General features: G+C 36.3%; 1 protein-coding gene across 4 annotated transcripts; it reads left to right on the top strand.

Annotated features, from left to right (window-relative positions):
- Positions 1–61: 61 nt before the first annotated feature.
- Positions 62–27,307, top strand: wrap73 (WD repeat containing, antisense to TP73). 4 transcript variants are annotated; one of them, XM_079826827.1, is made up of 13 exons: positions 62–217; positions 1,152–1,224; positions 1,353–1,505; positions 6,131–6,247; positions 10,094–10,166; positions 11,345–11,448; positions 12,312–12,398; positions 12,843–12,977; positions 13,066–13,143; positions 15,493–15,595; positions 20,031–20,156; positions 20,796–20,987; positions 26,401–27,307. In XM_079826827.1, exons 2-13 carry the CDS (start codon positions 1,156–1,158, stop codon positions 26,508–26,510), a joined length of 1,347 nt encoding a protein of 448 aa, XP_079682953.1. In that variant the 5' UTR covers positions 62–217; positions 1,152–1,155; the 3' UTR covers positions 26,511–27,307. The 4 variants fall into 4 exon arrangements, with proteins under 4 accessions (XP_079682953.1, XP_079682955.1, XP_079682956.1 ...); XM_079826829.1 differs by having other exon boundaries at positions 85–236; XM_079826830.1 differs by having other exon boundaries at positions 94–217; positions 1,155–1,224.
- The last annotated feature ends 641 nt before the right edge of the window (positions 27,308–27,948 follow it).

The raw sequence follows: 27,948 nt of genomic DNA, 5'->3' as shown, positions 1-27,948 counted from the left end.
ACGCCGACAATAAAGCGTGGCGCTGATTGGCTGTCAGCACTACGCAAATGACGTTTTCGAAACGTCACTTCCGAAACAATAAGAGATTCGGTTGAGCCCTTTAGCGCTCCTTGGATGAGACAGTTGATTCTCATGAGTGTCTTGTTGTTTTATCCTGCAAAGGTCTTAATAACTAACCAATAAACTCTTCGGATCAGTACTTACAATACTCTGAAAGGTAAATTGTTAAAACGCAGGTAACGAATCTTCTGTTAACTTAGACGTTAGACGTGTAACCGGTGTTGTAACTTTAGTAAGCACTGATACGGAGCCGTTAACGTTTAACGTACTAAGCCTGACAAAACAGAATTTCTGTATTATTATACTAGTCGTTTTAAAAATGTAATACAATTACAAAGTAACGTTAGTCATTACATAGATAGTAAACCCAGGATTTGTCATAAACGAAAAGTAAGAATAGGTTTTGACTTCGATTCATACTATAATTTCAGCCTACCTGTGTGCATTAGTTACTAAATATGTTATTAAGAAATATATTTAACATAAATCAACATGTTTAGGAACATTTAAGACTTTTTTTCATTGTGACATTATTTTCTTGTCTGTCGAGCACCTTTCCCCTCTTATTATTATTAAACATAGTTTGCATTACTCTAGTACTGTGAAAAAACATACGAATTAAAGTATATGTGCATAATGGTATTATTAATAATTTAATTTAAAAGTGTTTATGCATAATGGTATTATTGCCAAATGATTTATAGCCTTTCTGTTGATGTATTTCTTTATTACTGATTATAATAAAGTCTGTCTGTCATTAAATTATAATTAATATAGTTTAGTAATGAGAATCTAATCACCATTGAGAATAATGACAATTACAAATAAATGTAAAAACTACATCTTAAAATCTTAATGTTCTCTAAATAGTCCTTTTTTTAACTAAATGTATCATGTTTACTTTATTTGATTTTGGTGAAGAATGAGGTTTTACTAGGTTTTGTCTCTGTGTGCAAACTTATCATTTTGGTAGTATGATACTGTCAACATTTTAAAGTATGCAGTCGATATATTTATATTTAATTTATAGTTGCATTTTCATATTTGTCTTTTCAGTCACAGAGTAATCAAAGATTTACTGTTATTTCCAGTAGCATGAATTTCTCAGAGGTCTTCAAACAGTCCAATCAATTGTGCAAAGTTTCTCCTGATGGGAAATATTTGGTAAGATGTTTTTCTTACAGCCATCAACATCATATCATAAATCAAATTATGACTATTATCAGAATAGCATACAACCGTACTGATCTTACTGTTTCTTGTTAATCACCACATTTAATTTGGACTCGTAGGCCACCTGTGTTCAGTACCGCCTGGTGGTCCGTGATATCAACACCCTTCAGATCGTGCACCTGTACACATGCCTGGACCAAGTGATGCACATGGAGTGGTCCTCTGACTCCCTCTTCATCCTTTGTGCCATGTACAAAAGAGGACTAGTGCAGGTATGTCAAGTTGCCCATTGCATTTGTTGAGGCACTTTTACCTTTACTTTTTCAGTCTGGGTATGTTCATCTTTTATCCAGAAGGTCTTTAAAAAGTTTGAAAAGCAATATCACTCCTCTCCTAGGGCTGCACGATTCAGGATAAGTTGACAATCACAATTTTGTTTTGTTTAAAATAGAGATCTGGATTTTTCACGACTCTACGAAATAACATTTAATATACTGACAAAATGTTGAAGGTGCTCTAAGCGATGTCACGCGTTTTTTAGGCCAAAACATTTTTCACATACGCTATCCGCTAGCTGCCTGTCCCCTGAACACACTGTAAAAAAACGCGGTCTCTGTAGTCCGCCTAAGCTCCACAAACTGCAACAAAAACAAACGTGGGCAGGCTGGACCACGAAGCACAACAAACAGTGCTCCAGCCAATAGCCGACAAGAATGATTTGGGGACAGGCAGCTAGCGGATAGCGAGGAGATGTTTGCTGTATGTGACAAAAAATGTTTTTGCCTAAAAAAACGCGTGACATCGCTTAGAGCACCTTTAATTGCAGCAGTCTATTTGAAAACAATTTTTTTTTTAAAGGGGTCATGAACTGCATTGCAAGGGGTCAGTGTGCGAGTCGACTTGCGCTAAAAGAGTACGTAGAGATGGTACGTTTTGTTTTGCTCTATCCTCTGCGCTTCTGCGTTCATCAATGTGTATGCGTCAAGGGTTCAAGGGTTACTCTTTCGTCGTAAATCGATGCATACGGCAATCCGCCGGAAGTTAGCTATTTGAGTCTAAAAAGTTTTAAATATGGATATTTTTCTTACACAAACGCGCCACTTCGCTTCAGAAGACCTTTATTGACCCCCGTGTGGCGCACTTTTACGATGGATAGATGCACTTTTATGGACTTCAAAAAACGACCCATCAAGTCAGTGCCATTATAATGTTTGGATTAGCCAGGACTTTTTAAATATAACTTTTAATTTTATTCGTCTGAAAGAAGAATGTCATAAACACCTCAGATGACTTGAGGGTGAGTAAATCATGGGCTAATTTTCATTTTTGGGTGAACTAACCCTTTCCTTTAACTAATTGTAAAAAGTGTTGTGTATATAGTATTATATTTAGATTGTGGCATGAAAGGTTGCAGTGATGAGCACTGTAGCCGATCACAGAGCACATGAATGCAGTGATCTCGTCATTGCAACTCGTTTTCTGCACACTAACAAATGCTTTATCATAACTAACAGTGCAAACACAATGTAAATAATATATTTGTTGATTACAATGAGAGTCCAGAACTCAGTCACTGTTAAACGCGCGCTGTTTGATTGACAGCTCCAGTGATTGTAAAGGGAGCATTCTTTGATCGCTTTCTATATATAATTTAATCACAGTTTAAATAACAGATTATTTTCATCCTACTAAGAGATGTGAAGTTGACCGTTTAGTCACTGGTTTGATTTACTGACACAAAGAACATCTGACTGTACAATCTTTACATATCAGAAATCACTGGTCACAGATCAGCATTAACACAGTTACTTGCATGTTGTGTCATTACTGTCGAGTCCATATCGTAAAAGTCTGTTTGCAAAGCCTACGCAGTGAAATGTACCGAATACAAATAAATAATGCTCAACTGAGACATTCACATTGTTGAAAATAAATAAGCACTTTCCTAACATTAGGATCCATCGGAAGGTAATGTTATTTTTAGTCCAGTGATCCTGTATCTCTTCTCTCATCGTCATCTCACTAACACTCCAGTGGGTGGGGCCAAAGTTGCAATGAAGCAGTAGGTGTTGATCTTCTTCTGCAGAGGTGGTCTTTCACCTCATACATAGGCACATTCCACAACCAGTCGTTCTCTGGGCTTGGTTACAATAAAAGCTGTTTTCAGTTCTGAAACTTACAGGATGTTTTTATAGTATGATGACCTCTTATATGTCAAAAGCTCAAGGAAAATTTTATTTCTCAGTTCACAACCCCTTTAATCCATTTTGAATAATTTTTTTTTTTTTTAATCGGTTTGAGTGAATGATTCAATGACTCGCTCATAAAGACTTCCTTTGTTTCATTTCATTACTGGATGAATCAGTGGCTGTGTTCGAAATCTCCCCCCTATACCCTTCAATAGGTCACTATTTGAGGGGAAAGCAATTTGTAGTGGTGTTTGAAAACATAGTGGACGTTATCGAGTGCACTCATTCAATCCCATAATGCACCGCAATAACGAGTGTACAACTGATATAGACTGCGTCTCAAAGCTTAAAAATGCTGCCTTCGGAGGCTGCATTCCAAGGTAGGAAGGCATCAAGGCATGTCCGAATCCAATGTTAGCTTCACTTCCTGTCTCCTGAGATACCTTCATCTGATCGACTGTTAAAGGCAGCATAGATGTATCTTTCGCTGCCTTTGATATCCCACAATCCTGTGCTTTCCATTCTGTGACATTTGAGCTAAAAAAATAAAGATGACGTCTGAAAGTTGCAGTTGATGGTCAGCTTGTGAAAAATGTGACCAACGTTTTCCATTTCAGATGTCATTTCTAACAAGAAATTGCTATTGTAGTAATTAAATATTCACTTGGTTCTCAGCAAAGCTTGCTCTATTTTGCTGTAGATCATTAAACCGTTACGCTGCCTCAGAAGTCTGTCTGAAATCAGTTTCCTGAGGTACATTCGTGTGCAAACGCTGCCTACAAAGTCATTGCCTGGTAAGGCAGCCAGGCAACAAGTCAGCTGTCTAAGTTTTCAGACGCAGCCATACACTCAACGGCTTTAGAATACCCATAATGCACTGTGAGGGTCGTTCACCAGAAGATGGCACCTGCAGCTGAATCATCCATTCATTCACTTTCCAAACTGCTGGTCCAATGTGGCTACAACGTAATATCATACAGGCATAAATTCCTTTTTAGTTGATTATTAAATTGTTTAATTAAGGTACATGCTAGTTTCTATAAATCTTCTCATTACTACTGGAAGATGTCTTTACTCATGTCTTTCTTTCTTCAGTGGAAAATAAATTACGTTTTTTGAGGAAAACATTTCATGATTTTTCTCCATATAATGGACTTCAATGGCAACCAAAATGTTGAAGCTCTAAATCAATGCAGTTTCAAAGGGCTTTGAATTGCTTCAAATGGCACTGCACGATCCCAGACGAGGAATAGGGTCTTACCGAGCGTCACAATCAGTTGTTTTCTAAAAAGAATAAAAATGTATATACTTTTTAACCACAATTGTTCGTCTTGTGCTGGTCTGCGCATGCCAGGCATTACGTAATCACGTTGAAAAGGTCACGCTGAACGTAGGCGGAAGTACCACCCCATTGCTTACAAGCGTGAAGAAGGAGGATCGTTCAAATTTTATTGTATGTTGAATGACATATGTATTATTTAATTTATCATTGTTTTACCTGTTTTGTTAAAGGTGGTTTGCAGTGTTGGGTGTAATGCATTACAAGTAACTTGAGTTACGTAATCAGATTACTTTTTCAAGTAACTAGTAAAGTAACGCATCACTTTTAAAATTTACAACAGTTACTTTTTCAAATTAGTAACACAAGTTACTTTTTCCCATTTATTTGACTGACAGCTCTCCTGTACCCATGTTGAGAAGAATCGAGAGTAATTTCAGAAGCGTTGTGTGTAAACTATTATTGTAGTTCTAGACTAAAAGTGAGCATTTACTAATCTCGCTTGCACAAAAAAAGATTCAGTATTCCTCAAAATGAATAAAATCAGTCAAATGCAAAATCAGAATACCCAATAATTATGTTAAATAAAACTAATATTTTTATACATTTAATCTCACTTTATATAACAAATTTCTTGCTGCTGACATTCGATAATTCAGTTAAACCATGAGCAAAAATTACTTTAGATTTTTTGTTTATATTGGTGAAGTACTGTAAGTTATAAACGTTTTTTTTCTTCTCCTGTGTCCTATTCTTGCATTATCCAGAACAGCAGCACTGAAAGTTTTGTTTGAGCTCCATTTGCACAAAAATATAACTTTGTATTTTTATTTTTATAAAACAAAAAAACAAACCCAGCCCAGGTGAGAAAAAGCAATGCAAAAGTAATGTGACACATTACTTTTCTTAAAAAGTAACTAAGTAACACAATTAGTTACTTTTTAAGGGAGTAACACAATATTGTAATGCATTACTTTTCAAAGTAACTTTCCCCAACACTGGCCGTTTGTATTAGTCTTCGCACATTCGCTTTGATCGTACTTGTAAAGGTTAAATAGACAAAGCAGAATTGTTGTCATTTAGGAATTAGATTGCATGTGTGTTTAAATTGCGTATCTTTTAAACAAGACACATGATTTGAGGTCTCATTCACATCTGTTGCACAAAAGGTATGAGCTAGACACCAATTTTAAAACTTGGGATTAAGCATTCAAATAACCCTTACTTCAGCCTAATAACCCCTCTAATAACTTAAATATTAGTTTATAATTAATTTTCTTTTTTAAAAATTAAATAACATTTCCTCTATAGTTTAATTCACACATCAAATGACCTTACCTTTGTAAGGGAAGTAAGCGCCAGTCTTTCATGTTGAACTATTCAACAGTTCGTCACTAAATGGCCTTTGTGTTTCTCTTTTCGCTCTCAGGTATGGTCTCTAGAGCAGCCGGACTGGCATTGTAAAATAGACGAGGGTTCGATTGGACTAGTCTCGTCACGCTGGAGTCCTGACGGGCGACACATACTCAACACCACTGAGTTCAATGTAAGTATGGCGGTAGGAGGAGTCAGTTCTGCACCATGTCAACTGTTGCTGCCCATAAATAACCATGGACAGGACTGAGTTCAACTCTGTGGGGTCACAGTCAGAATACACTTCTTATGATCTGGTTAATAATGCAAAACGTGAGAAGTGAAATACAAAAATAAAAATACTACCATATTTTCGACCAATAGCACTAGGTGCATAATATGATGGAATTTTTTTGTTATTATTTCTATCTACATGAGTAGAAATGGCCATGTCCACTACTGCTCAAAATTTGGGGTTGGTAAGATGAAAAGTCTCTTTTGCTCATTAAGTCTGCATTCATTTGATTTAAAAAGCAAACAAACAATAAAACAGTAATATTGTGAAATATTATTACAGTTTAAAATAACTGCTTTCTATTTGAATATGTTTTAAAACAAATAATTATTGAGATGAAAATTCAGCTTTACCATCACTCCTGTCTTCAGAGTCACATGGTGTTTAAAAAAATCATTTTAATATAGTGATTTAGAACATATCTTCTAGTTATTATCAGTGTTGAAAACAGTGCTGCGTTATATTTTTGTGGAAACCATGATTATTGTTTTTTTTTTTCAGGATACTTTGAATTGAAATTCCAAAAGAACAACATTTATTTGAAATATAAATATTGCGTAACATTATAAATTACTTTACTTTTGATCAATTTAATGCATTCTTACTGAATAAAAGTATTAATTTCTTTAATAAAAAACCTAACTGAACCCAAACTATTAAACGGTAGTGTATTATGAAATCTCGATGCCACTTTCTCTCTCTCCTTCTCTCTTCCTGTCTGTCTGGATTACACTTGGCCTGAGTGCCACAGTAGTCGTCTGTCGTCTGAACTTGATTCCAAGAATTACTGACAGGTGTTGAGATGATGGACAGCTGTGTGTGTGTGTGTGTGTGTGTGTGTGTGTGTGTGTGTGTGTGTGTGTGTGTGTGTGTGTGTGTGTGTGTGTGTGTGTGTGTGTGTGTTCACCATGCACTTGGAATGAAGTGTCTGTCTGTCTGTCTGTCTGTCTGGAATTCTTGCTCTTTGTCTGGAGTGTGTGAGTGTGAATGATGACTGGACACTTGTCTGTTGTCTTCCGTCTGACGTCTCTGTTACAGGCTTCCATAAATGAACAGTTTGTTTTGTTTGTCTGTTTTAATGACAGCACATGCAGTGTTTATAAGTTTGCGATAGTCATTTTTAAAGCAGCTTATCAAGGTTGTGTAAGGTAGTGGTACATAGTCAATGCTGTTTCTTTGAAAATTGGACAAAGACTGAAATCACAGACAGCTTGCTTCTCTGGTGTGCCACCTAGAGGATTCAAACTGAACAATATAAAGGTGGGGAGTTCACACTAGAGTTCTAAAACTGTATGTGCTGTTGGCATCAGCAGACTTATTATGACAGAATCATTTTTGGATTGAACTATTATGATTTGGAAACATTTTGTGTGAACTATCCCTTTAAGTTGTAGACAAAGGACATTCATATGGCTTTAGATTATTTGGAATTGTGCACGGGTTGAATGCACCACTTTTTTGACTTGTTGGGACTTTTTTGTAAGAGATTGACAGTGTGTGAATCACTATCCACCTTTTTATGGAAAAATATACATATATGTTTGTAAGGGACCATGTAAAATATTAAACACATTTGACCATTTATTGTATGTACCCAAGTAACCAATTGCTAATTTTCATCTGCAGTCCCGTGGCAGGTCACTATTACACTTGCACTCAGTAACATACAGCATTAACAACCTGAAAAAATTTACAAATTGGATAAAAACAAATACTGCATACAATACACCACACATACACACTAGAGGTTGGACAAAACATTTATTCTCTGATGCATCACGATTCTCTCTTCAACTATTCTGAATTGATTCTAAAAACTTCAAAATAGAAGTTTTTTCCGCATATGTTGAATGGCATTTGTGTGCACTATAGACTGTATTCTGTAAGTGGTTAAATGCACTTGCAGCTCCAAAATTATTTTATGATGCAAAATCAATGTAAACACAGTCCGTTAGGTCTTAAAGGACTAGTTCACCCAAAAATGAAAATTATGTCATTAGTTACTCACCCTCAAGTCGTTCCAAACCCATAAGACCTTTGTTCATCTTCTGAACACAAATGAGGATATTTTTTATGAAATTGGCGAGCTCTCTTTCCCCTCCATAGACAGCAATTTAATTAACACTTTTAAGGCCCAGATAGGTAGGAAAGACATCGTTAAAATAGTCCATGTGACTACAGTGGTTCAACCTTAATTTTATGAAGCAACTAGAATACTTTTTCTGCACACAATGGTGAGCCGTAAAAATCGTAAGCGCTGCGTAGAAAACTGGCGCAGATGAGAAGAGATTGTTGAATAAAGTTGCCATTTTTGTTTGTTTGTCGTCGCTTCATAAATTCTTTACTTTGTCTGGAAAACTCTCAGGTACTTAAAGCACTCTCTTATACTGAAAGCTGTTTATTGCTTGTAATGTGTTATTTGTTCCCAATTACTACTTTATATCTGCTTGTATGTGGTGAAACTATATTTATTAGTTGGTTAATATTTCTTAAAATACAATTGTTTTGATTTATTATTTATTCATAATTATTTTATTACTTACAGTTTAATTGAAGTAGTTAAATAAAATTCAACGCATACATTTGATATTCAAATTCGGTAAACTCATTACTTGATAATAAAAAAGAATCTCAGAATCAGATTGTGAGGTGAGGTGTCTAAAGATTCCCACCCCTAATACACACACACACACCTATTCATTACTATTTCAATAGTATTTTGTTTTATTTATCATATAATTGATTCTAAATGGACATGGCTTGGTTCCAGTAACAACAAAACTGGGTATCATTCTCACTGGGTATATAGAGTTTTTTCCTCTCCTACTTTTTCTCCCTCTCTGTTATGATAAAGGCACATCATTATGTTCCATACTGGTTTTGAAGCCCAAAAAGCACATCCATCCATCATAAAAGTAATCCATACGACTCCAGGGGTTAATAAAAGCCTTCTGAAGCCAAGCCGTGCATTTTTGTAAAAAAAATCTTCGTATTTATAACTTAATAAACTATAATCACTGGCTTCCGGTAACGGCCGTACGTGAGTCTAGTTCCGGTGGAAGAGTGACCTCTGACCCCACGCATGACGTACGATGTATGAGTAGCGTAAGCTCAGGTGAGAGTAGATGCCTCTCGCGGTTCAAATAGGGCTGGGCAACAAACTCAAGCTCCTCCCACATTTCTCTTTAAAAATTCTAATTTTAGACTTCTAATTCTTGACCGGTGGTTTGTTTTGCTCTATCCTCTGCGCTTCTGCGTTCATCAATCTGTCATGCGTCGGGGCAGAGGTCACTCTTCCGCCGGAACTAGACTCGCGGACGGAAGCTAGTGATTATAGTTTATAAAGTTATAAATATGGATATTTTTCTTACAAAAACGCATGTCTTTGTTTCAGGCCTTTATTAACCCCCTGGAGCCGTATGGATTACTTTTTATGATGGATGGATGTGCTTTTTTAGGCTTTAAATAACAAGGTACATTTTAACAAGACCGTTATAAACCTTACAAGAACCAGGATGTTTTTTAATAATATAACTCTGATTGTGTTTGGCTGAAAGAAGATGGCTTGAGGGGGAGTAAATTATGGGATAATTTTCATTTTTGAGTGAACTAACCCTTTAAACTTGTTCGTACACCACTGATCATTGTTTTAATCTTAAGGTTGACAATTTGAAGCTGCAATTGGGTTTGTATCATTGAATTTAAACATTTATTTCTCTAAGATTTTTTGCTTTATCTTCACAGTTGAGAGTCACCGTCTGGTCCCTATGCACAAAATCTGTATCTTACATCAAGTATCCTAAAGCCTGCCAGAAAGGTGAGTGCATGCGCGTAAGTGCAGACAATGAGTGTCTGAACTAGTCTGGGGTATAGCTAGTTTTATAAACTGTTTGTGGGAGGCGAGCTGTAAGGACAGGATGACAGAAACATGAATCATGTGAGAATATTTACCTGTAATATAAGTCATGTCCCTGGACGTCTAGCCTGGCGTGAGCTCTCACAGACAGCTGGTAAATGGCACATAGTCCTCATAACCACCCTTACACTCCAGGACATCAGGTTCATATCATGCACCACTGCCATAGATTGTCCTTTTCTGGTCAGCAGCGTGTGGATTTAGCTATCTGTCACCCCCGTTGCTTTTGGATTGAGCTGTAACCTTCAGATCAGCTGATGGAAAACTTGTGTTGAAAGGTGCTTCTGTGCTAGCATTGTATTGTCTGTCTACCAGAGTGAATTATGAAAATTGTAGTCATTTATTGTTTGCAGTCATGGGTTAGAGTTATGGATCACAGTTCCATTCTTAACATAATTGACCTTCATCCACTTTTGGGGAAGCTACATTGACAGACACTGGAGCTTATAATGTCTTGTTAAAGGAGTTCAACAACAGTCAAGTTACTTTCTACTAACAAAAATGAACTAAGCTAAATTAGTCTCCCCTTTTCACTCCTAATCCCTATAAGCAGTGTTTACTGGAGTGTTTCTAGAAAACGTAAATCGAAATATTATTAGACTTTGAAATATTATCACTTGATGTCGATGCTAAAGTTAATGATCTTTTTTGATTAAGGTTAGGTTATATGTTACAATACAGACAAATATTATACAGTGATATAACACGTTTTCGGTGTCATTCATCTGTTGTTGTAATTTGTTAATGCTTTTACACTTTAAATTTCCTTTTAATGTTCGATGGTTAAAGGGCGTGTAGAATAATGTCATCTCATCGATCCCAGTTTTTGAAAATGCTTATTATTGTGTTTATAGAGCGAACGTTTCGCTGATTATTTACAGTTTAACGGAAGTAACTTCCATAATTCGCGCTAAGCGTCAGGGGGTGTAGGAAATACTAAACTATGCTATACTATGGATACTATAACAGTGCCCCGGTCAGTTGCTGCTCATCAAAAAAGAAACCCCATATTTCATAAATTACAATCTATAGAGTATATGGTTGACTATTTATGCTTTAAATGCATAATTGTGTTTCAGGTATGGACTTCACTGCAGATGGCCGTTATATGGCTCTGGCGGAGAGGCGGGAGTGTAAAGACTTCATCAGTGTGTTTGTGTGTGATGACTGGCACCTTCTCAGAGTGAGTGCAATTATCAAAGGTAGTTTGCAATTGTGTCAGAGCTGTGGCCTAATGGTTAGCACACGTGCTCACAATGAACAACACTTCTACACCATTTATTAATCTTAGTTAATGTTAATCTAAACCTTTACTAATACATTTTTAAGATTAAAAGTTATGTCTCTAAAAATTAGTTGATGCATGGCTTTTCAATCTTTGTATTAATTTATTTAGTTACTTAATCTTATTTATTTATTTATTTGTACATATTTACACTGCTTTTCTTATTTTAATTAATTTAAATCAAGTTTTATGTAGTTTTATCAAATGTATTTATTTTAATCAAATTGTATTTATTTTAATCAAATATTTTTATTTATGTAATTTCTCCATATTTAAAGCAAAAAACAAAACCCCCAAGTTAATACACTGTGAATATTTTTATTAAGCAACTAACAAAGGTTAATAAATGCTGTAAAAATATAGTATATTGCTCATTATTATCAATGCATTAACTAATGAGACCTTATTGAAAAGTGCTACCCATCCTGGTAATGTTTTAAAAGAACAACCCTTTGTTTGGGGCATTTTAATATTTCATACTTTTTTTTTAACATGAAGTATTATTATTATTTTATTATTTTTATTTTATATTATTTTAACCTTTTTGGATATTTATTAAAACATCCAGATTTTAAATAACTGTATAAATATTTAATATTTTATAGTAAATACAGATTTGTTTATTTAATTAAAATAATTTTAAGGGCAGTACAAATACTGGGCAGCATAAGGGCAAACACATATTATTTAAAATGTACACATGCATTTTTGGTGCAAGAAACTTGGCTTGCATTTATAATGGTCTTCCATTTTGTCTGTAGCATTTTGAGAGCGAGACTCAAGATCTGGCAGGGCTGGAGTGGTCTCCTAACGGCTGTGTGCTTGCGGTGTGGGACAACTGTCTTGAGGTGAAGAAAATCAATGCTTATGGTCACAAAAGACTTCTTTCACAACCAGATTCTGATCATTGACCTAAGACGTACTACATAACATTAATTATTTTTAGTATTCTGCATGTGCATTTACAAGATGTGCAATATATAATTAGCATTTGGACTGATGTACTAATTAGTTGTTAGTGTAATCTACATGATTTCTACCACAGAATTTTCGTTAAATCCAGCCAATCAGATTGGAACTTTTTGGAGGAATTTTGAAAAGCTCTTGAGCGCAATAAGCATCAAATGCTCTGAACGATTGATACTCAGACGATTGATGCAGACACTACGTATGTTTTGAATGTCTCTTATCATTGATCAGCAGAATTTTACTTTTTATCATTGAAACAATTTTTGTTTAATAAAATTGTATTAAGTATTAACTAATCAGATTAACTTTATTTCTCTCCTCAGTATAAAATGTTATTATATTCGCTGGATGGCCGCCTGCTATCTTCCTTCAGTGCGTATGAGTGGTCTCTAGGCATAAAGTCTGTCTCTTGGAGTCCCAGTAGCCAGTTCTTGGCCGTTGGCAGCTATGATGAGAAGGTAGGAAATATATTAGAGAAATATATGGAAAATATCTGTTTAATATTATAGGATCTGTGTAAAAGAGATTTAATGGGCTTTCCATCAGGTTCGGCTCCTGAATCATATCACCTGGAAGAAGATCACAGAATTTGAGCATCCATCCACCATCATAAACACCAAAGCTGTAGGTGTTTTTCTCCTGAGCACATGTCTGAGGGGGTAGGACTGTTATTTGGGAGGGGAAAACTCTCAACTACACTTTAAAGTGCCCCATTATGCTATTTTAAAGGTTCCTCATTTTATTTAGGAAATCTCCTACAATAGGTTTACATGCATCCAAGGTAATAAAAAACTCTTTAAAGGGATAGCTCACCCAAAATATGTTTTAATTTTCTTTTCTTTCTTTTAATTTTCATTGATTTTTTTAGTGAACAATCCCTTTAATTTTCTCATAATGTACACTGCAGCATCACCTCTTTTTTCACAGTGTCTAAAACGGTTCGATAAAAGATCCAGTCTCTCTAAACTTAGGGCCCTATGATTTCTGTGATGCGGAAAACGTGGACGGAATCGCAGAATTCAGTCATAAAAATGTATGAATTTACTGTAGAATGCGGTACGTCATGGAATTTGTCAAAATGTTTTAGCCTGGTCCTACCAGACTCTCGTACATTTCATTTGTACAGAGAGTCTGGCCACTCTCCATTGACAAGCGTTGACTTCCTTGAAGGCGGGTACTCTGTTGAAGTTTAAAACTATTGGATCTGCCATAACCAATCGCTAACGTTTGGTTGTGACTTATGTCATCTCAAACTAGCGCACGACATCAACGTCATCGTTCTCAGCCACTCCCTCTGTTCGCTGATTGGACCAGTTAAAATTTGACCGGAGAAAACCAGAGAATATACTGCAATCCCAGATGGAGTACTGAAGGAAAATTTTAATTGAGTGGAAGTACGTTGGAGGGCGGAGCCAGGCTAGGAACTTTTGGCTTTTGGGGAACATTTATTTGTCCATCTCTCAAATATCATTGATTTGCAATGAATTACATATATGAGTCATAAAAGCCTGATGTATAAATATGATACTTATCAAAAAAACACGTATGCATAAATATACACAAGTTTGCATATTTCATACACACACATACACAAACACAATGTATGTATACATTCGGAATATTTTTTGTTGTTTTTATTAAATTGCTTCTGTACATGCTTCTGTATTATTAAAACTAAAATGGAATCCAGAAAACTTTAAAACAGAAAACACAGAATTTAGTAAAAAAATAAAACAGAATTTGAGAAAAAATTTCATAAAACCCATTTCGCGGGGCTCTATAAATGTACTTTGTTGAACTTTTAATGAATTGTTGTTAAATTGTATAAGTTTCATGATTTCAATTAATTAGACATGCTTTTTGATTACTAAAATTGAATTTAACCATTAAAATTAAGTAATTCAACCATCAAGTTGAGTAAAATGAATTAACCATTAAAATTGAGTCATTAAAAAACCCTGGGGAAAAAACAGAATCCAGAAAAAATAAAGCGGCTTTCATAGGGCCTTGGTCAGATGGCTCAGTCTGTTGTGATTGGTCAACCGCTTACAGAGCAAATCAGAAAAGAAATTGCCATTACCGTATCCAGAGAGGTTCTCTGCACTTGATACACTGTGATACGAACAGTATTGTTGGCGTTGGTTTTACAGCATTAATTTGAGCCCAATTCCTTAAACTTTTGAAGTGTATGCTAAGTGGAAACAGCGTCGTCTTAACACGAACAACATGAACCAAACTCTTCCAGGCCTCAGCTACAACTACAGTGTTTGAGGGCGGGTCAGAGTAGATGATATTCACAGGCAGTCATTGAAGACCAAATGATGGCGTTATGCAAATGTCTTACGAACCTACAGAGGTCCGCGCAAGAATTAAGACTGGAATTACTGACGACTCATTTCAGGCAGTTTAGAAACAGTTCTTTCTTTTGAGTGATGTATCATGATAACGTTATCACGTTAACTTTGCAGATATTTTACATTCACAAACAGCTATATTACACACTGCATTAATGGTAATGTAAAAAAAAGCATAATATGGGCACTTTAAACAGCACTTTTACAGGCTTAACTCAACACAAGCTCTGCCTCTATCTAATGCACTTTTACCATATTGCATGATTTGTAAACTTAATACATTTTAACATTTGCATCATATGTATGACTTTTCTGACATGGTAAACTTGCTTGCTACAACAACCAGCATAATAAAATGTTGGTAGATTCACATTCATGCGTTTTAGATCAAACTTTTTGTGCCACTTTTGCTGGACATTTCACTTTGAAAGTGTCACGAGACATGCAAAGCAATGTAATATCATGCTGAACTGTTGCCACATGCAAAAAGTTGTCCAATAAGCTTAGGCTGCACAAACTAGACCATTATGAAAATGTTAGATTTTGAGTTTACATTTTTCTTGTAAGAGAATGTAAGTCTCTTTTTTTTTTATAATCGAATACTTTTTTTTTTCTCTAGGTGGTATTTAAGGAAGTGGAGAAAAGACCTGTTGTGGGCAGTGAGGATCTTTCTATTCATCAGCTGACCATGGATAATTCACTATTTAGCACACAGAGCAAGTGTAAGTTTCATTAATCTTGTGTACAATGCTTGGTAGGTAAACTATGTTCCTAATGTGAGGAGGGTGTCTGTTGTATGTGTTTGCACTAATATTACCTGCTATGCTGACAGCACTGTCTCAGTGGATGCCGGAGATTTAACTCTGAGTAACTATTTCTATTGCTGGACTCTTGACAGAGGTCGGCAGATACACTACATAAATCTCACCAACATCGTAGTAATGTTACATGGTATACACAGTGTCTCATGTTACAATCATACCCCAAACTCCCTTTTTTGTAGTTTGCAGACGTACTCTAACATTCACGCTGCAAAGCTCTCTCCAGTCCATCTTGAACATTTACTGAAAATAAGCTCCACAAAAATGTGTTGTCATGTATCATAAACCTGAGCACATTAACATATGACAGTATTTCACATGTAATTTATAAATCAACACCTGCTGAGGTTAAATGCTAAGGTTAGCCAATCACAACAGAGACAATTTACATATAGAAGATTTAAAGATACAGTACCAAAAATAGCCTTTTTACTGTTATTATTAAAACATTTACATAAAGGCAGTACAACAAATATTAATAGAATTAAAAAAGAAATGAAATATATTATTATATTAAATATATTAATATATATACTGTACATTATACCAGATTCTGGTCATTGCCTTAAGACGTACTATGTAACATTATTTTTAGTAGCCTATACAGTATGTGCATTTACAAGATGTAATATATATGTACATAGCATTTGGATTGAGGTACTAATTACTTATTAGTGTACGTCATTTTTAAATACAGATTTTTTTTGTTGAAGCAAGCCAATCAGATCGGAGCTTGTAGATAGCTCTTGTCATTTCTGAGCGCAGTAAGCATAAATGAAAATTGTTATTAATATATACATTCTCAGAATTAGAAGTTTGGGAAAATCACCATTTCCTTGGATTTTGGAGTGCATGTTTTTGATCATAGAGAAGGTGGAAAATGGTTATAAAAAATCAAGACATACTGTGTTGAGAGTAACGCAACTTATGTAATCAGATTACTTTTTTCAAGTGACTAGTAAAGTAATGCATTACTTTTAAATGTGCAACAAAATATCTGAGTTACTTTTTCAAACAGGTAATGCAAGTTTCTTTATTTTCCCATTTATTGACTGACAGCTCTTCTGTCCTCATGTTGAGAAAAATTGCATTACTTTCCATATAAAGTAACTAAGTACGCTATTAGTTACTTTTTAGGGAGTAACATCATATTTTAATGGATTACTTTTAACTCTTTCCCCGCCAAACACGGAATTTTCCGTTATTTGTGAGAAAATTTTCTGGGTTTCCGTGTTTTCACTATTATACGCGAAGGGGTGCTATTACGCATCTGACTGAGTACAGAATCTCCTGATCAAAACACAGGCGAAGAAGACGCAGAAAAGAAGCGATCGTATGTAAGCAGATGTATATGTAAAATAACGTGATCATCAACATTAAACATCATATATATCAAAACTGCCTAATGTTACTGAATGAAATGTCGACCGAGAACAAGCTATAGGACTGTGCAAGCATTAGGGGTGTTGATGGACTCCATCTAGTCTATCTGTTTTTGATCATTGCTCTGAATCTGATCTGGATGTAGTCTTTGACAAAAAAATAGTTTTTTTCAGCTTTTTGTTCAAAATTTAGCTTTTTTTTTTATGAAACTTAACCATATTTAAGTGTTGATTAAAAAAGGAATGCATGAAGCTAGAATAAAAATTTTTTTTGTTGTTGTTTAAAAGCAGAGGGTATACGTATATTGATACAGTTGCAAGAAAAAGTATGTTGAACCGCTTGTAGAATCTGTGAAAATGTGAATAATTTTAACTAAGGGAGATCATCCAAAATGCATTAATTTTTATTTAGTACTGTCCTGAATAAGATATTTTGCATAAAAAAATGTTTACAAATAGTCCACAAGACAAAAAAATAGCTGAATTTATTAAAATGACCCGTTCAAAAGTTTATAAACCATTGATTCTTAATACTGTGTGTCGGTCCCTGGATGATCCAAGGCTGTTTTTGTGTTTTGTGATGGTTGTTCATGAGTCCCTTGTTAGTCCTGAGCAGTTAAACTGCCCAATGTTCTTCAGAAAAATCCTCCAGGTCCTGCACATTCTTCAGTTTTCCAGCATCTTTTGCACATTTGAACCCTCTCCAGCAGTGACTGTATGATTTTGAGATCCATCTTTTCACACTGAGGACAATTGAGGGACTCAAACATAAATATAAAAAGGTTGAAACATTCACTGATGCTCCAGAACGAAACACAATGTGTTAAGAGCCGGGTGGTGAAAACTTTTGAATAGGAGGATGATGTCGAAATTTTTCTTATTTTATTTTATTTAAAGAGCACCTATCATGGAATTTTGAAATTTACCTTTCATGTAGTGTGTAACATAGATCTAAGTGAACAAAAACATCCTGCATAGTTTGAAATATGACAGTGCACCGTATATATAGTTATTTTCTTTCAAAAGTAAGAGTCGACTCTGAGTCATTTTTAAGAATCGTTAGAAGACCGAAGCTTTTTCTCTGACTAGATGACGTCAACTTGTCAAGTTATTTGAATACGATACGCCCACTTATTGCGCTCCAAGACGCCAGTGAAAACTAGAAAACATCATGGCCACGAGACGCTGTGTTCTGAAGTGTGACTCAAAAGCAAACTTTTTTCATCTGCCCAAGGATGAGCATTTGAAGACTAAGTGGCTTGAAGACAAACCATACATCGTCGCGATTGTGTTTATTAGTCTTCAAATGTATGTTTCGCGATCTCAGGAAGCTTTTATTATGGACTTTTATTATGGCACATGGTATCTTCTTCGTCTGTCTGTATATGGACTACATGTGCACAGAGCGCCCTCCGGCTGCCAGTATGAATTGAAAACAACACATAAGAGACTCAATCGCTCATGATTAGGCTATCTGCGCATTTTGAGGAAGTATTGAATAAAAAATACTCCTCTGTTTAGAAATTTGACACAGACATATGAGAATCTATCAATATGTCTCCTCATCTGCACACTTTTGAACTAAAAGCCCTGAGGGATGTTGATTTGTCGCGAGTCTTCGTGAGGAGAATAGAGGAGTTTTTTTATGAATGAGATCAGCTGAGGCTCATACTACAATCAAACGATACCGACGCGGTTTTCATATTCATAACTCCTGACACATATTAACAAATTACTGTCACTATAAGACTTTGATGGGCGTTCCGTTTCCGAAAATATCTGCACAGACTATACCAATCACAACTGACTGGGTCATCGGACCAATCACCGCAGATTAGCGTCACGTAAAGGCGGAGTTTTGAAAAGTGAATCACTAAAGGAATCATTTGAGAATCGCTGTCAAAACAGGTAAAAATAAATGCATATTATAAGAAAACTAAAGTCTTTTTTGTCATTGCATGCATGCAAAACTGTTGTTGGGGACTTCTAAAACAATATTTGGAACATTTTAAATGCCATGATAGGTGCTCTTTAAAAAAAAAATTATTTAGTACTGCCCTTCGGAAGCAACAGAAGATACTTGCATGTTTCCCAGAAGACAAAAAAAGTACAATTTACCTTGATTTTCAAATTCAATATGTTTTCACCCCCCGGCTCTTAATGCATCGTGTTTCCTTCTGGAGCATCAGTGAATGTTTCAGCCTTTTTTAATAGTTGGGTTTGAGTCCCTCAATTGTCCTCAGTGTGAAAAGATGGATCTCAAAATCATACAGTCACTGCTGGAGAGGGTTCAAATATGCTGGAAAATTGAAGAATGTGCAGGACCTGGAGGATTTTTCTGAAGAACATTGGGACTCGAGAACAAGCATCACACAACAAAAAAACAGCCATGGATCATTCAAGGAACGACGCACAGTATTGATAATCAATGGTTCATAAACTTTTGAATGGTTCGTTTTAATAAATTCAGCTATTTCTTCTCTTGTGGACTATATGTAAACATTTTTTTATGTAAAATATCTTATTCAGGACAGTACTAAATAAAAAATAACATGCATTTTATATGATCTCTTTTGTTTAGTGAAAATGATTCACATTTTCACAGATTCTGCATACTTTTTCTTGCAACTGTATATTGCATGCTCAGATATTCATACAACAAAATATTCTATGGACCATTAAATTTTTGTGAAAATGATAAAAAAAAAACCTGGCAGGGAAAGAGTTCAAAGTTATTTTCCCCAACACTGAAAATATGACATTTTGGTACAAGAAACTTTGGGTAGCATTTATAAGTAGATTCAAAAAATGAATGCTACAAAAATGTAAAATACGCTTTTCGCATTAATGCACACAATCTGTAAGCATAAGTCAAAGAGGTGGTAAAATACAAATAAATTGTGAAAGTTGTTCTTTTACATTTTGATCAGATAGACTTCAATGCCTTGTTTCAGATGAGATCACACAACTGCCAACCCAGGTTCCAGTAATCAAGCCCGATCCAGACCGTGCCAACCCTAAAATCGGCATCTCTGCAATGGCTTTCAGTGCTGATAATCGCTACCTTGCTACAAAGAATGGTGAGGCTGTGTGTGCAATGTATTCATGAAACAATCATGAGTCCTGAATGTGAATCAAGCAGGGTTTCCACATTTAAACCTATGAATTTCCATGACTTGTATTACTAGGTGCAGATTTTTAAACATTGATAGATCACAAAGAGCTATTTCTAGTTGTGCATAACTTCAAACATATTCACACAAGTCAAGACACTACAGATGTAACTAATTTGCAAAATGTAACTAATAGATATATTTTGATTAAGACAGTTGTTTTACATTACAAGTTTTCTGAAATGTTTAGTTTAAATATGAGGCATTATCTAATTAAATATGCACTAATTTCCATACATTTTCCAATTAGAAATCTGAACATTTTATAAAGCCAGGTTCAATCTTTCTGTGTAGTTCATCTCAATCTGCATGCCCTTTCTGCCATTTGGCAACAATAGTCATTATGAGAAGCATTACATTCTGCCAGTGCCAGAACCTGAATGGGATTTTCAGAGCCATTTGTTGCCCTTGCTTCCTTAGGAAATTCCCTTGCATCAAACAGACTTTATTCTTCCCATTCAGATGTCCTAACAACTGTGCTTCATAGGCTCGTGTTTGTGAGGGTGTTGTTATTGAGATGCTGACGCTTTGTCCAACTTCTGTCAGATAACATGCCTCAGAGCCTGTGGGTGTGGGACATGCAGAGACTCAGTCTGCTAGCTGTCCTGGAACAGACAGCTCCTGTGCGCTGCTTCGTCTGGGACCCACGCAGACCTCGACTGGCTCTCTGCACCGGAAACACCAAAGTTTATCTGTGGTCGCCAGCTGGCTGTGTGTCTGTGAATGTACCAGTTGAAGGTATGGAGTATCCAGTTTCACCACAGCTCATGTCTCAACATTACTTTCAAACAAGCTTTTACACTATTGCTTAAACAACACTTACAGTTCTGTGTGTTATAACAAAGCGAAAATCACTGTTAGAGGCTGTGTTATTGTCCAAAATGAACTTTATTCCATATATATATATTTCTCCAATAACAAGACTTATTTAGCAGTTTTTTCCCCCTAAATATTTGTGCCATTATGACACAGCATCATAAATTAAATTAAATTAAATATTAAATTTAATTAAATCTCTGTTTCTTGGTGAAACTGCACCTTTCACAAAATCATGAAGATGAACTATCATGATTTTGTTTCTCATATTTTCATTTAAGTGGCTCAAAGTGTTAGTTCACCCAAAAATGAAAATTAGCCCATGATTTACTCACCCTCAAGTCATCCTAGGTGTAAATGTCATTCTTCTTTCAGACGAATAAAATCGAAGTTATATCTAAAAAGTCCTGGCTAATCCAAGCTGGATAATGGCAGTGAATTGTCTTGTTTTTGAAGTCCATAAAAGTACATCTATCCATCATATACAGTGTTGGGAGTAACGTGTTACAAAAGTAATGCATTACAGTAACATATTACTTTTTGCTGTAACGCAGTAGTGTAAGGCATTACTAATCAATTTTCAGTAATATTTTACTCTGTACATTTTCAGTAACGCTTGCGTTACAACACACATTTAGCCCAAAATGTAATTGTTCAACAAACAAAAAAAAGAACGCGGCACATTAACGAATGACAAATGCAAGTATTACCTGTTCGTGGTCAGTCAATAGCCGCGTGTGGTGTCCAAGTTTGTAAATAAAGACTAAATGACAGCTTCTGATATATTTGTGTAGCAATTTATTTAATTAATCTCCCTCTTGCTGGTGTACTTTTGTATTGTGTGACATGGTCCAGTGAAGGGAAGTTTCGGCCTCTGTGCTCGCGCTGGCCAGTAGAAAAGCGGCTAAAGAAGGCTTAAGGCTCTGTCATTTCAAAGAATAGCACAACTGCGAGCGCATCGAGTATAGACGGTTTCAATGATTTATATCATGTTATCCAAGAATAGTACATCAAAAATGTGTTTCTACTGAGTAGTGCGCCATACTATCCCCTTGCCAGACCGATAAACAAACACAGACCGGAAGTTAACTTCGGGCCAGGCGCGTAACCGTGGCAACGCGCGTGCGTCCGATGAAACCGTCTATACTTCCCCAAAAGGACGAGGCGTGTGCGCAGTCAGCGCCAGCGGAGGCTCGCACTGCAGAGCCAAACGAAAATAAACAAGGCTTAATGAATGAAGATGGCAGAAGAAGACTGTACATTCGCGAGATGGACGTATGCGCATTACTTTGAGTTTGTCCGAGATAAGGACAAGAAGAACGTAATAGTCAAATGCAACCTTTGTCTAAAAACAGTGGCAGCTGGTCAATAGAGGGCGCTGGGGCGCCGCCCCATCAAAATTCCAGAAATATACATGTATACAAAAATGATATAAAAATGAAATAAAAATAAAATAGTTTACTCATACAACGTGCCGGCTGTTAGTAAGAGCCTCAGCATTTAATAAAAACTGGCTTTGACCGGTTAACTATTTTATATGTTCTTCAATTTGTTTCACGCGGTTCCATGGGCGAGGGACGCCGGACAAATTGATGTCTATCTGAGTCCAAAAATCTACAGGCAGCATGTGACCTGAAGCTGGTCTCTAATTGGTTTCTTAAAGATCCTCCTCCGGATGCAGGTCGCTGCGTCCCTGGCGAATCAGAATTGGATGCGTGTTATTTTATCCAATCTGATTGGTTCTCGTCACCTGTCATTCAACTTTCCGCTCTTGGCCACTAAAGCGAAAGTGCGCGGGCGACACAGTCACTCCAACTCCGCCAAAACCTTGTTAGGATGATCACTTTTGTAGAGATGGCAGCAGTTAAACCAACTTCTTTCACAAGATGAAGGATCTGATGAAGGAAAAAAAATGATAAAGGATCCCGGACCAACGCGATTTACAAATCCAGCAGCAGGCCAGTGACAGAGGATGAAGCTACACTCGGAGCTCCACGCGCTTGTTATGAGAAACGTAGGTGGCTGGCTGGATGTGTTGTTAGCAATGCCCTTTATTGCTTTCCCTGTCTTTTATTTCAAAGTGTCGGTACTGAAGTCGGTACTGACAACAACGGGGGTAAGACACCTCAAATATCTGAATGCAAACGTCATGACACTACTGAGATGACTGACTTTAATCAGAGAGTCATTGAGAAATTTGCTGGCCAGAAAGAAAGGAGAGCAAAATGTATGTTCAAGTAGTCAACATGCTAGTCTGTTGTTGCTGTTTTCTTTTGTTTTTCCTTTCCTCATTCAATTATATGTGGGAAATGAATGTGTAAAAAGATAAAAGTGAAGACTGAATTTAGTCAACATGCATCTTGATACTGCCCCCCCCAAAAAAATTATTATCACCAGCCGCCACTGTCTAAAAACGAAAGAACTATCGACATCGCGAAATAGCACTAGCACTGAAAAAAAAAATATCTCACACTTTTTGCACTTGCAATGACGTTTTTGTGTTGTGAACCTCTTGAATTCAAAGAGAATAAAATAATGACAACAATAAGAAAAGAACATATGTGCATCTTGTCATGGAATTACAGTTTACATACAGTTCAGTTGTTTCTAATATGAATAGACCCAAGCTATTGCCAGATAATTACTTTACCTCTACTATACTTTTAACAGACTTAGATCATTTGTGATTCAGTCTGTCATCCTTTCTTGCATTGTCTTGAGCCTTCACTTTGCCAATTATATGCTATATTGTTAATAGCCTGGATAGCCTTCTACTGGACATAAAATGCTCTGTAGTAGCCCACATTTTGTCATTTTAGAATGTTAAGTTCTACTTCTGTAGTTATGTTGGAGAAAGTAACCCAAAAGTAATACATGAGTAATGTAACGCATTACAATTCTGAGACAGTAATATTGTAATGTAAAGAATTACTTTTAAATAACAGTAATAAGTAATCTACAATGTATTACAGTTTGGAAGTAACTTGCACAACACTGATCATATAACTGCTCCACGCGGCTCCAGGGGATTAATAAAGGCCTTCTGAAGCAAAGTGGCACGTTTTTGTAAGAAAAGTATCCATATTTAAAACTTTATAGACTAAAATAACTAACTTCCGGCGGAAAGCCGTACGCAATTCGACAAAAGAGTATCCCCTGACACGATGTATAGTATTTGACGCCTCTCGCGGATAGTGCTGGACAACAAACTCAAGCCCCTCTTCTCTCATATGGAAATCCTCTGCCATTTCTCTTTAAAAATTCTCATTTTAGGCTCTAATTCATGACCAGTGTTTTGTTTTGCTCTATCCTCTGCGCTTCTGCGTTCGTCAATACGGATTCGTCAAGGGTTACTCTTTAGCCGTTAATTGATGCGTACGGCAATCCGCCGGAAGTTAGTTATTTTAGTCAATAAAGTTTAAAACATGGATATTTTTCTAACACAAACATGCCACTTCGCTTCAGAAGCCCTTTATTAATCCCCTGGAGCCATGTGGAGCGGTTATAGGACGGATAGATGCACTTTTATGGACTTCAAAAACGAGACAACGATTTACTGCCATTATAATGCTTGGATTAGCCAGGACTTTTTTAATATAACAATTTTTTTATATATTATATTAATATAATATATATTTATATTTAATATTAATATATTAAATATTAATATAATTTTATTAGTCTGAAAGAAGAATGTCATATACACCTGGGATGAGTAAATCATGGGCTAATTTTCATTTTTGGGTGAACTATCCCTTTAATACGAAATATTACACATGTATCACCACATGCAGTTATGGATGAACATAGGGTGGTAGATTTCCACTGATGTAAAAGATACGCAAATTGCGCATAGGCAGATGCTTTTGCCCATTGAAAGTGGTAAAATCACTGTAATGTAGATGCTCGATTGGATTGAGATCTGGGGAATTTGGAGGCCAAGTTAACACCTCAAACTCATGGTGCTCCTCAAACCATTCCTGAACCATTTTTGCACATTATCTGCTGAAAGAGTCACAGCCACCAGGGAATACCATTTCCATGAAAGGGTGTACATGGTCTGCAACAGTGCTTAGGTAGGTGGTACGTGTCAAAGTAACATCCACATGGATGACAGGACCCAAGGTTTTCCCAGCAGAACATTGCCCAAAGCATCACACTGTCTCCGCCGGCTTGACTTCTTCCCATTGTGCATCCTGGTGCCATGTGTTCCCCAGATAAGCGACACACACGCACCCAGCCATCCATGTGATGTAAAAAAAAAATGTGATTCATCAGACCAGGCCACCTTTTTCCATTGCTCTGTGGTCCAGTTCTGATGCTCACGTGCCCACTGGTTGGCGCTTTCGGCGGTGGACAGGGGTCAGCATGGCACCCCGACTGGTCTGTCACTATGCAGCCCCATACGCAACAAACTGTGATGCACTGTGTATTCTGACACCTTTCTATCAGAACCAGCATTAACTTCTTGAGCAATTTGAGCTACAGTAGCTCGTCTGTTTGATCGGACCACACGGGCCAGCCTTCGCTCCCCACGTGCATCAATGAGCCTTGGCCGCCCATGACCCTGTCGCAGCTTCACCAGTTCCTTCCTTGGACCACTTTTGATAGATACTGACCACTGCAGACCAGGAACACCCCCAAGAGCTGCAGTTTTGGAGATGCTCTGACCCAGTCGTCTAGCCATCACAATTTGGCCCTTGTCAAACTCGCTCAAATCCTCACGCTTGCCCCCTTTTCCTGCTTCTAACACATCAACTTTGAGGACAAAATGTTCACTTACTGTCCTACCCACTAACAGGTGCCGTGATGAAGAGAAAATGTTATTCACTTCATCGGTCATAATGTTATGCCTGATCTGTGTGTGTGTGTGTGTGTGTGTGTGTGTGTGTGTGTGTGTGTGTGTGTATATATTAGAATTCATTAACATGATTGATTTTAGTTTGTAGTGTTTAATTAATGCGGACATTTTTACATTTGATATTTTTTATTATCTGCCATAACTTGATTGTCAATTATGATATCAGTCATAACATGAAAATAATTATCAGCTTTTCGTATTGGTCAGAATTTTCATATCAGTGCATCCCTCAGCTGCAATTCTTAGGCAATTTAATTAGGCTGATCACTTTTGCCATTTATTATATAAGGAAATTATTGCTTCAATTAAAATAACTGATGTACAGACACAGGTTTGAGTATATCAGCCTTTTTTACAACTTTTGATCATATACAGTTGTTTTAGGAAATGTTACCCCAAGCAATACAGGAAGCTGCTTGCATAAAAGGAAGTTGTGTGGAAAAATGTAACTTCTCTTTATGTGTTTCCTCACAGGCAGTTTTCAGGTACAGTCTCTATTTTGGCACTGCAGTGGCAGCTCACTCATCCTGCTCTCAAAAGAGCAGCTCTGCCTGTGTTACATGGAAACAGAGGAGGATATATGAACCAAAGCACTTCATCACACTCCCAAGAGTCTGTTTCTACAAAATAACAAACACTGCTCCCATTTGAGCATGAGAGATTCCAAAGAACTCTAGACAAAAACACTGTGTCTTCAAATATACCTCACTTTTTGTGGTTTTTAGGTCGGGTTTTTATAACATTTTCATCTGGACACAAAATGTTGATTGTCAGTACAGCACATGCTATGAAGAAAATATTTATCAGATATGTGTGTTTCTCCCGCACCAACCTGGTGCAAAAGAACTGCTTTCACTCAGATCTGCTTCTTATGGCCTTAGACAAGCTAAATAGCTGTTAACCGTGCTCTGTGAAGGACCAAGCATACAAACAAAAATGTCACTTTAGATTTGCTGTGATTTTTTTAGAAGAATGTGAGTTGTGAATGTGAAGCTTTTTGCTTAATGACAATGTCTGTAGTATTTCATTGTTTTTTTCTGAAAATGTTTCAGAACTAGATTTATTTTTATAAAAATTAGATCTATTTGTAATAAAGTTTTCTACATTGATGTTTCCAATAATTGTTTTTCTTTTACAGAGATTACAGGTGAGTCTCAACACCTGACAAGAACATTTTACAAAAATGCTTATTACTATGGATGGATGTTTTACCTCAAGGTTTTGCTTAGTTATGATTCGTATTACTACTAAAGAATTACTGTAATATATCTAAAAAATTGAAATAAGAATTTACCGTAATTAAAATCAGCAATACAGTTAATACTACTAGTATGTATAAATACTTTTTTTTTTAATTAAACATTTTTACATCCCATTAATGACAATTTGTGTGGAATTGTACTTAAAGGGTACATAACAGACTGGTTTATGAATAGTTTCTGCCAATCTCATATTAATCTTGAGTACCTATAGAGTAGTATTGGATCCTTCATTCCTCTGAAGGGGCTTTAGTTTTATCATATTTATAAAAGACAGATACGCTGTACTGATTCTTTCCGAAAACAGACGAACTCGTGCAGTGGGCGGAGCTAAAGACTCATGAGCACACACACAATACATCATGGCATTATCCCTCGATAACTTTCGATTCATTATACGTTCGTGTTGTTTGCATTATATGCACTTGCACGCCGATCGCCAACAAAACATAGACATTTGTTGCTGTTTCACCGCGGTTGCCTGCAGTTCCGACTCATGTCTGGGAACAAACAAACACACTTGCTGCTCCGGAGAGCATTCTCAGCTAAAAACACTTAGTTCTTTCAAAAATATATGTGCTCATTAATGTATATTTACTTCTTTCAAGTAATAAAGTATTCTCGTAAGTTTATAATATGCCATTGAAAATACATACGGATGAGGGGTTCGAATGCCGGTCGCCATGTTGCCCCTCCATCTTGAAAGTACAGTAGCCAAAGAGGGACATACCCATAAATTCAAGCTTCGCCTTTCGCGTTTTAA

This window comes from Gobio gobio (genome assembly GCF_949357685.1).
Source record: "Gobio gobio genome assembly, chromosome: 10".
Lineage (NCBI taxonomy): Eukaryota > Metazoa > Chordata > Actinopteri > Cypriniformes > Gobionidae > Gobio > Gobio gobio.
This window is presented reverse-complemented; position numbering and strand designations above follow the sequence as displayed.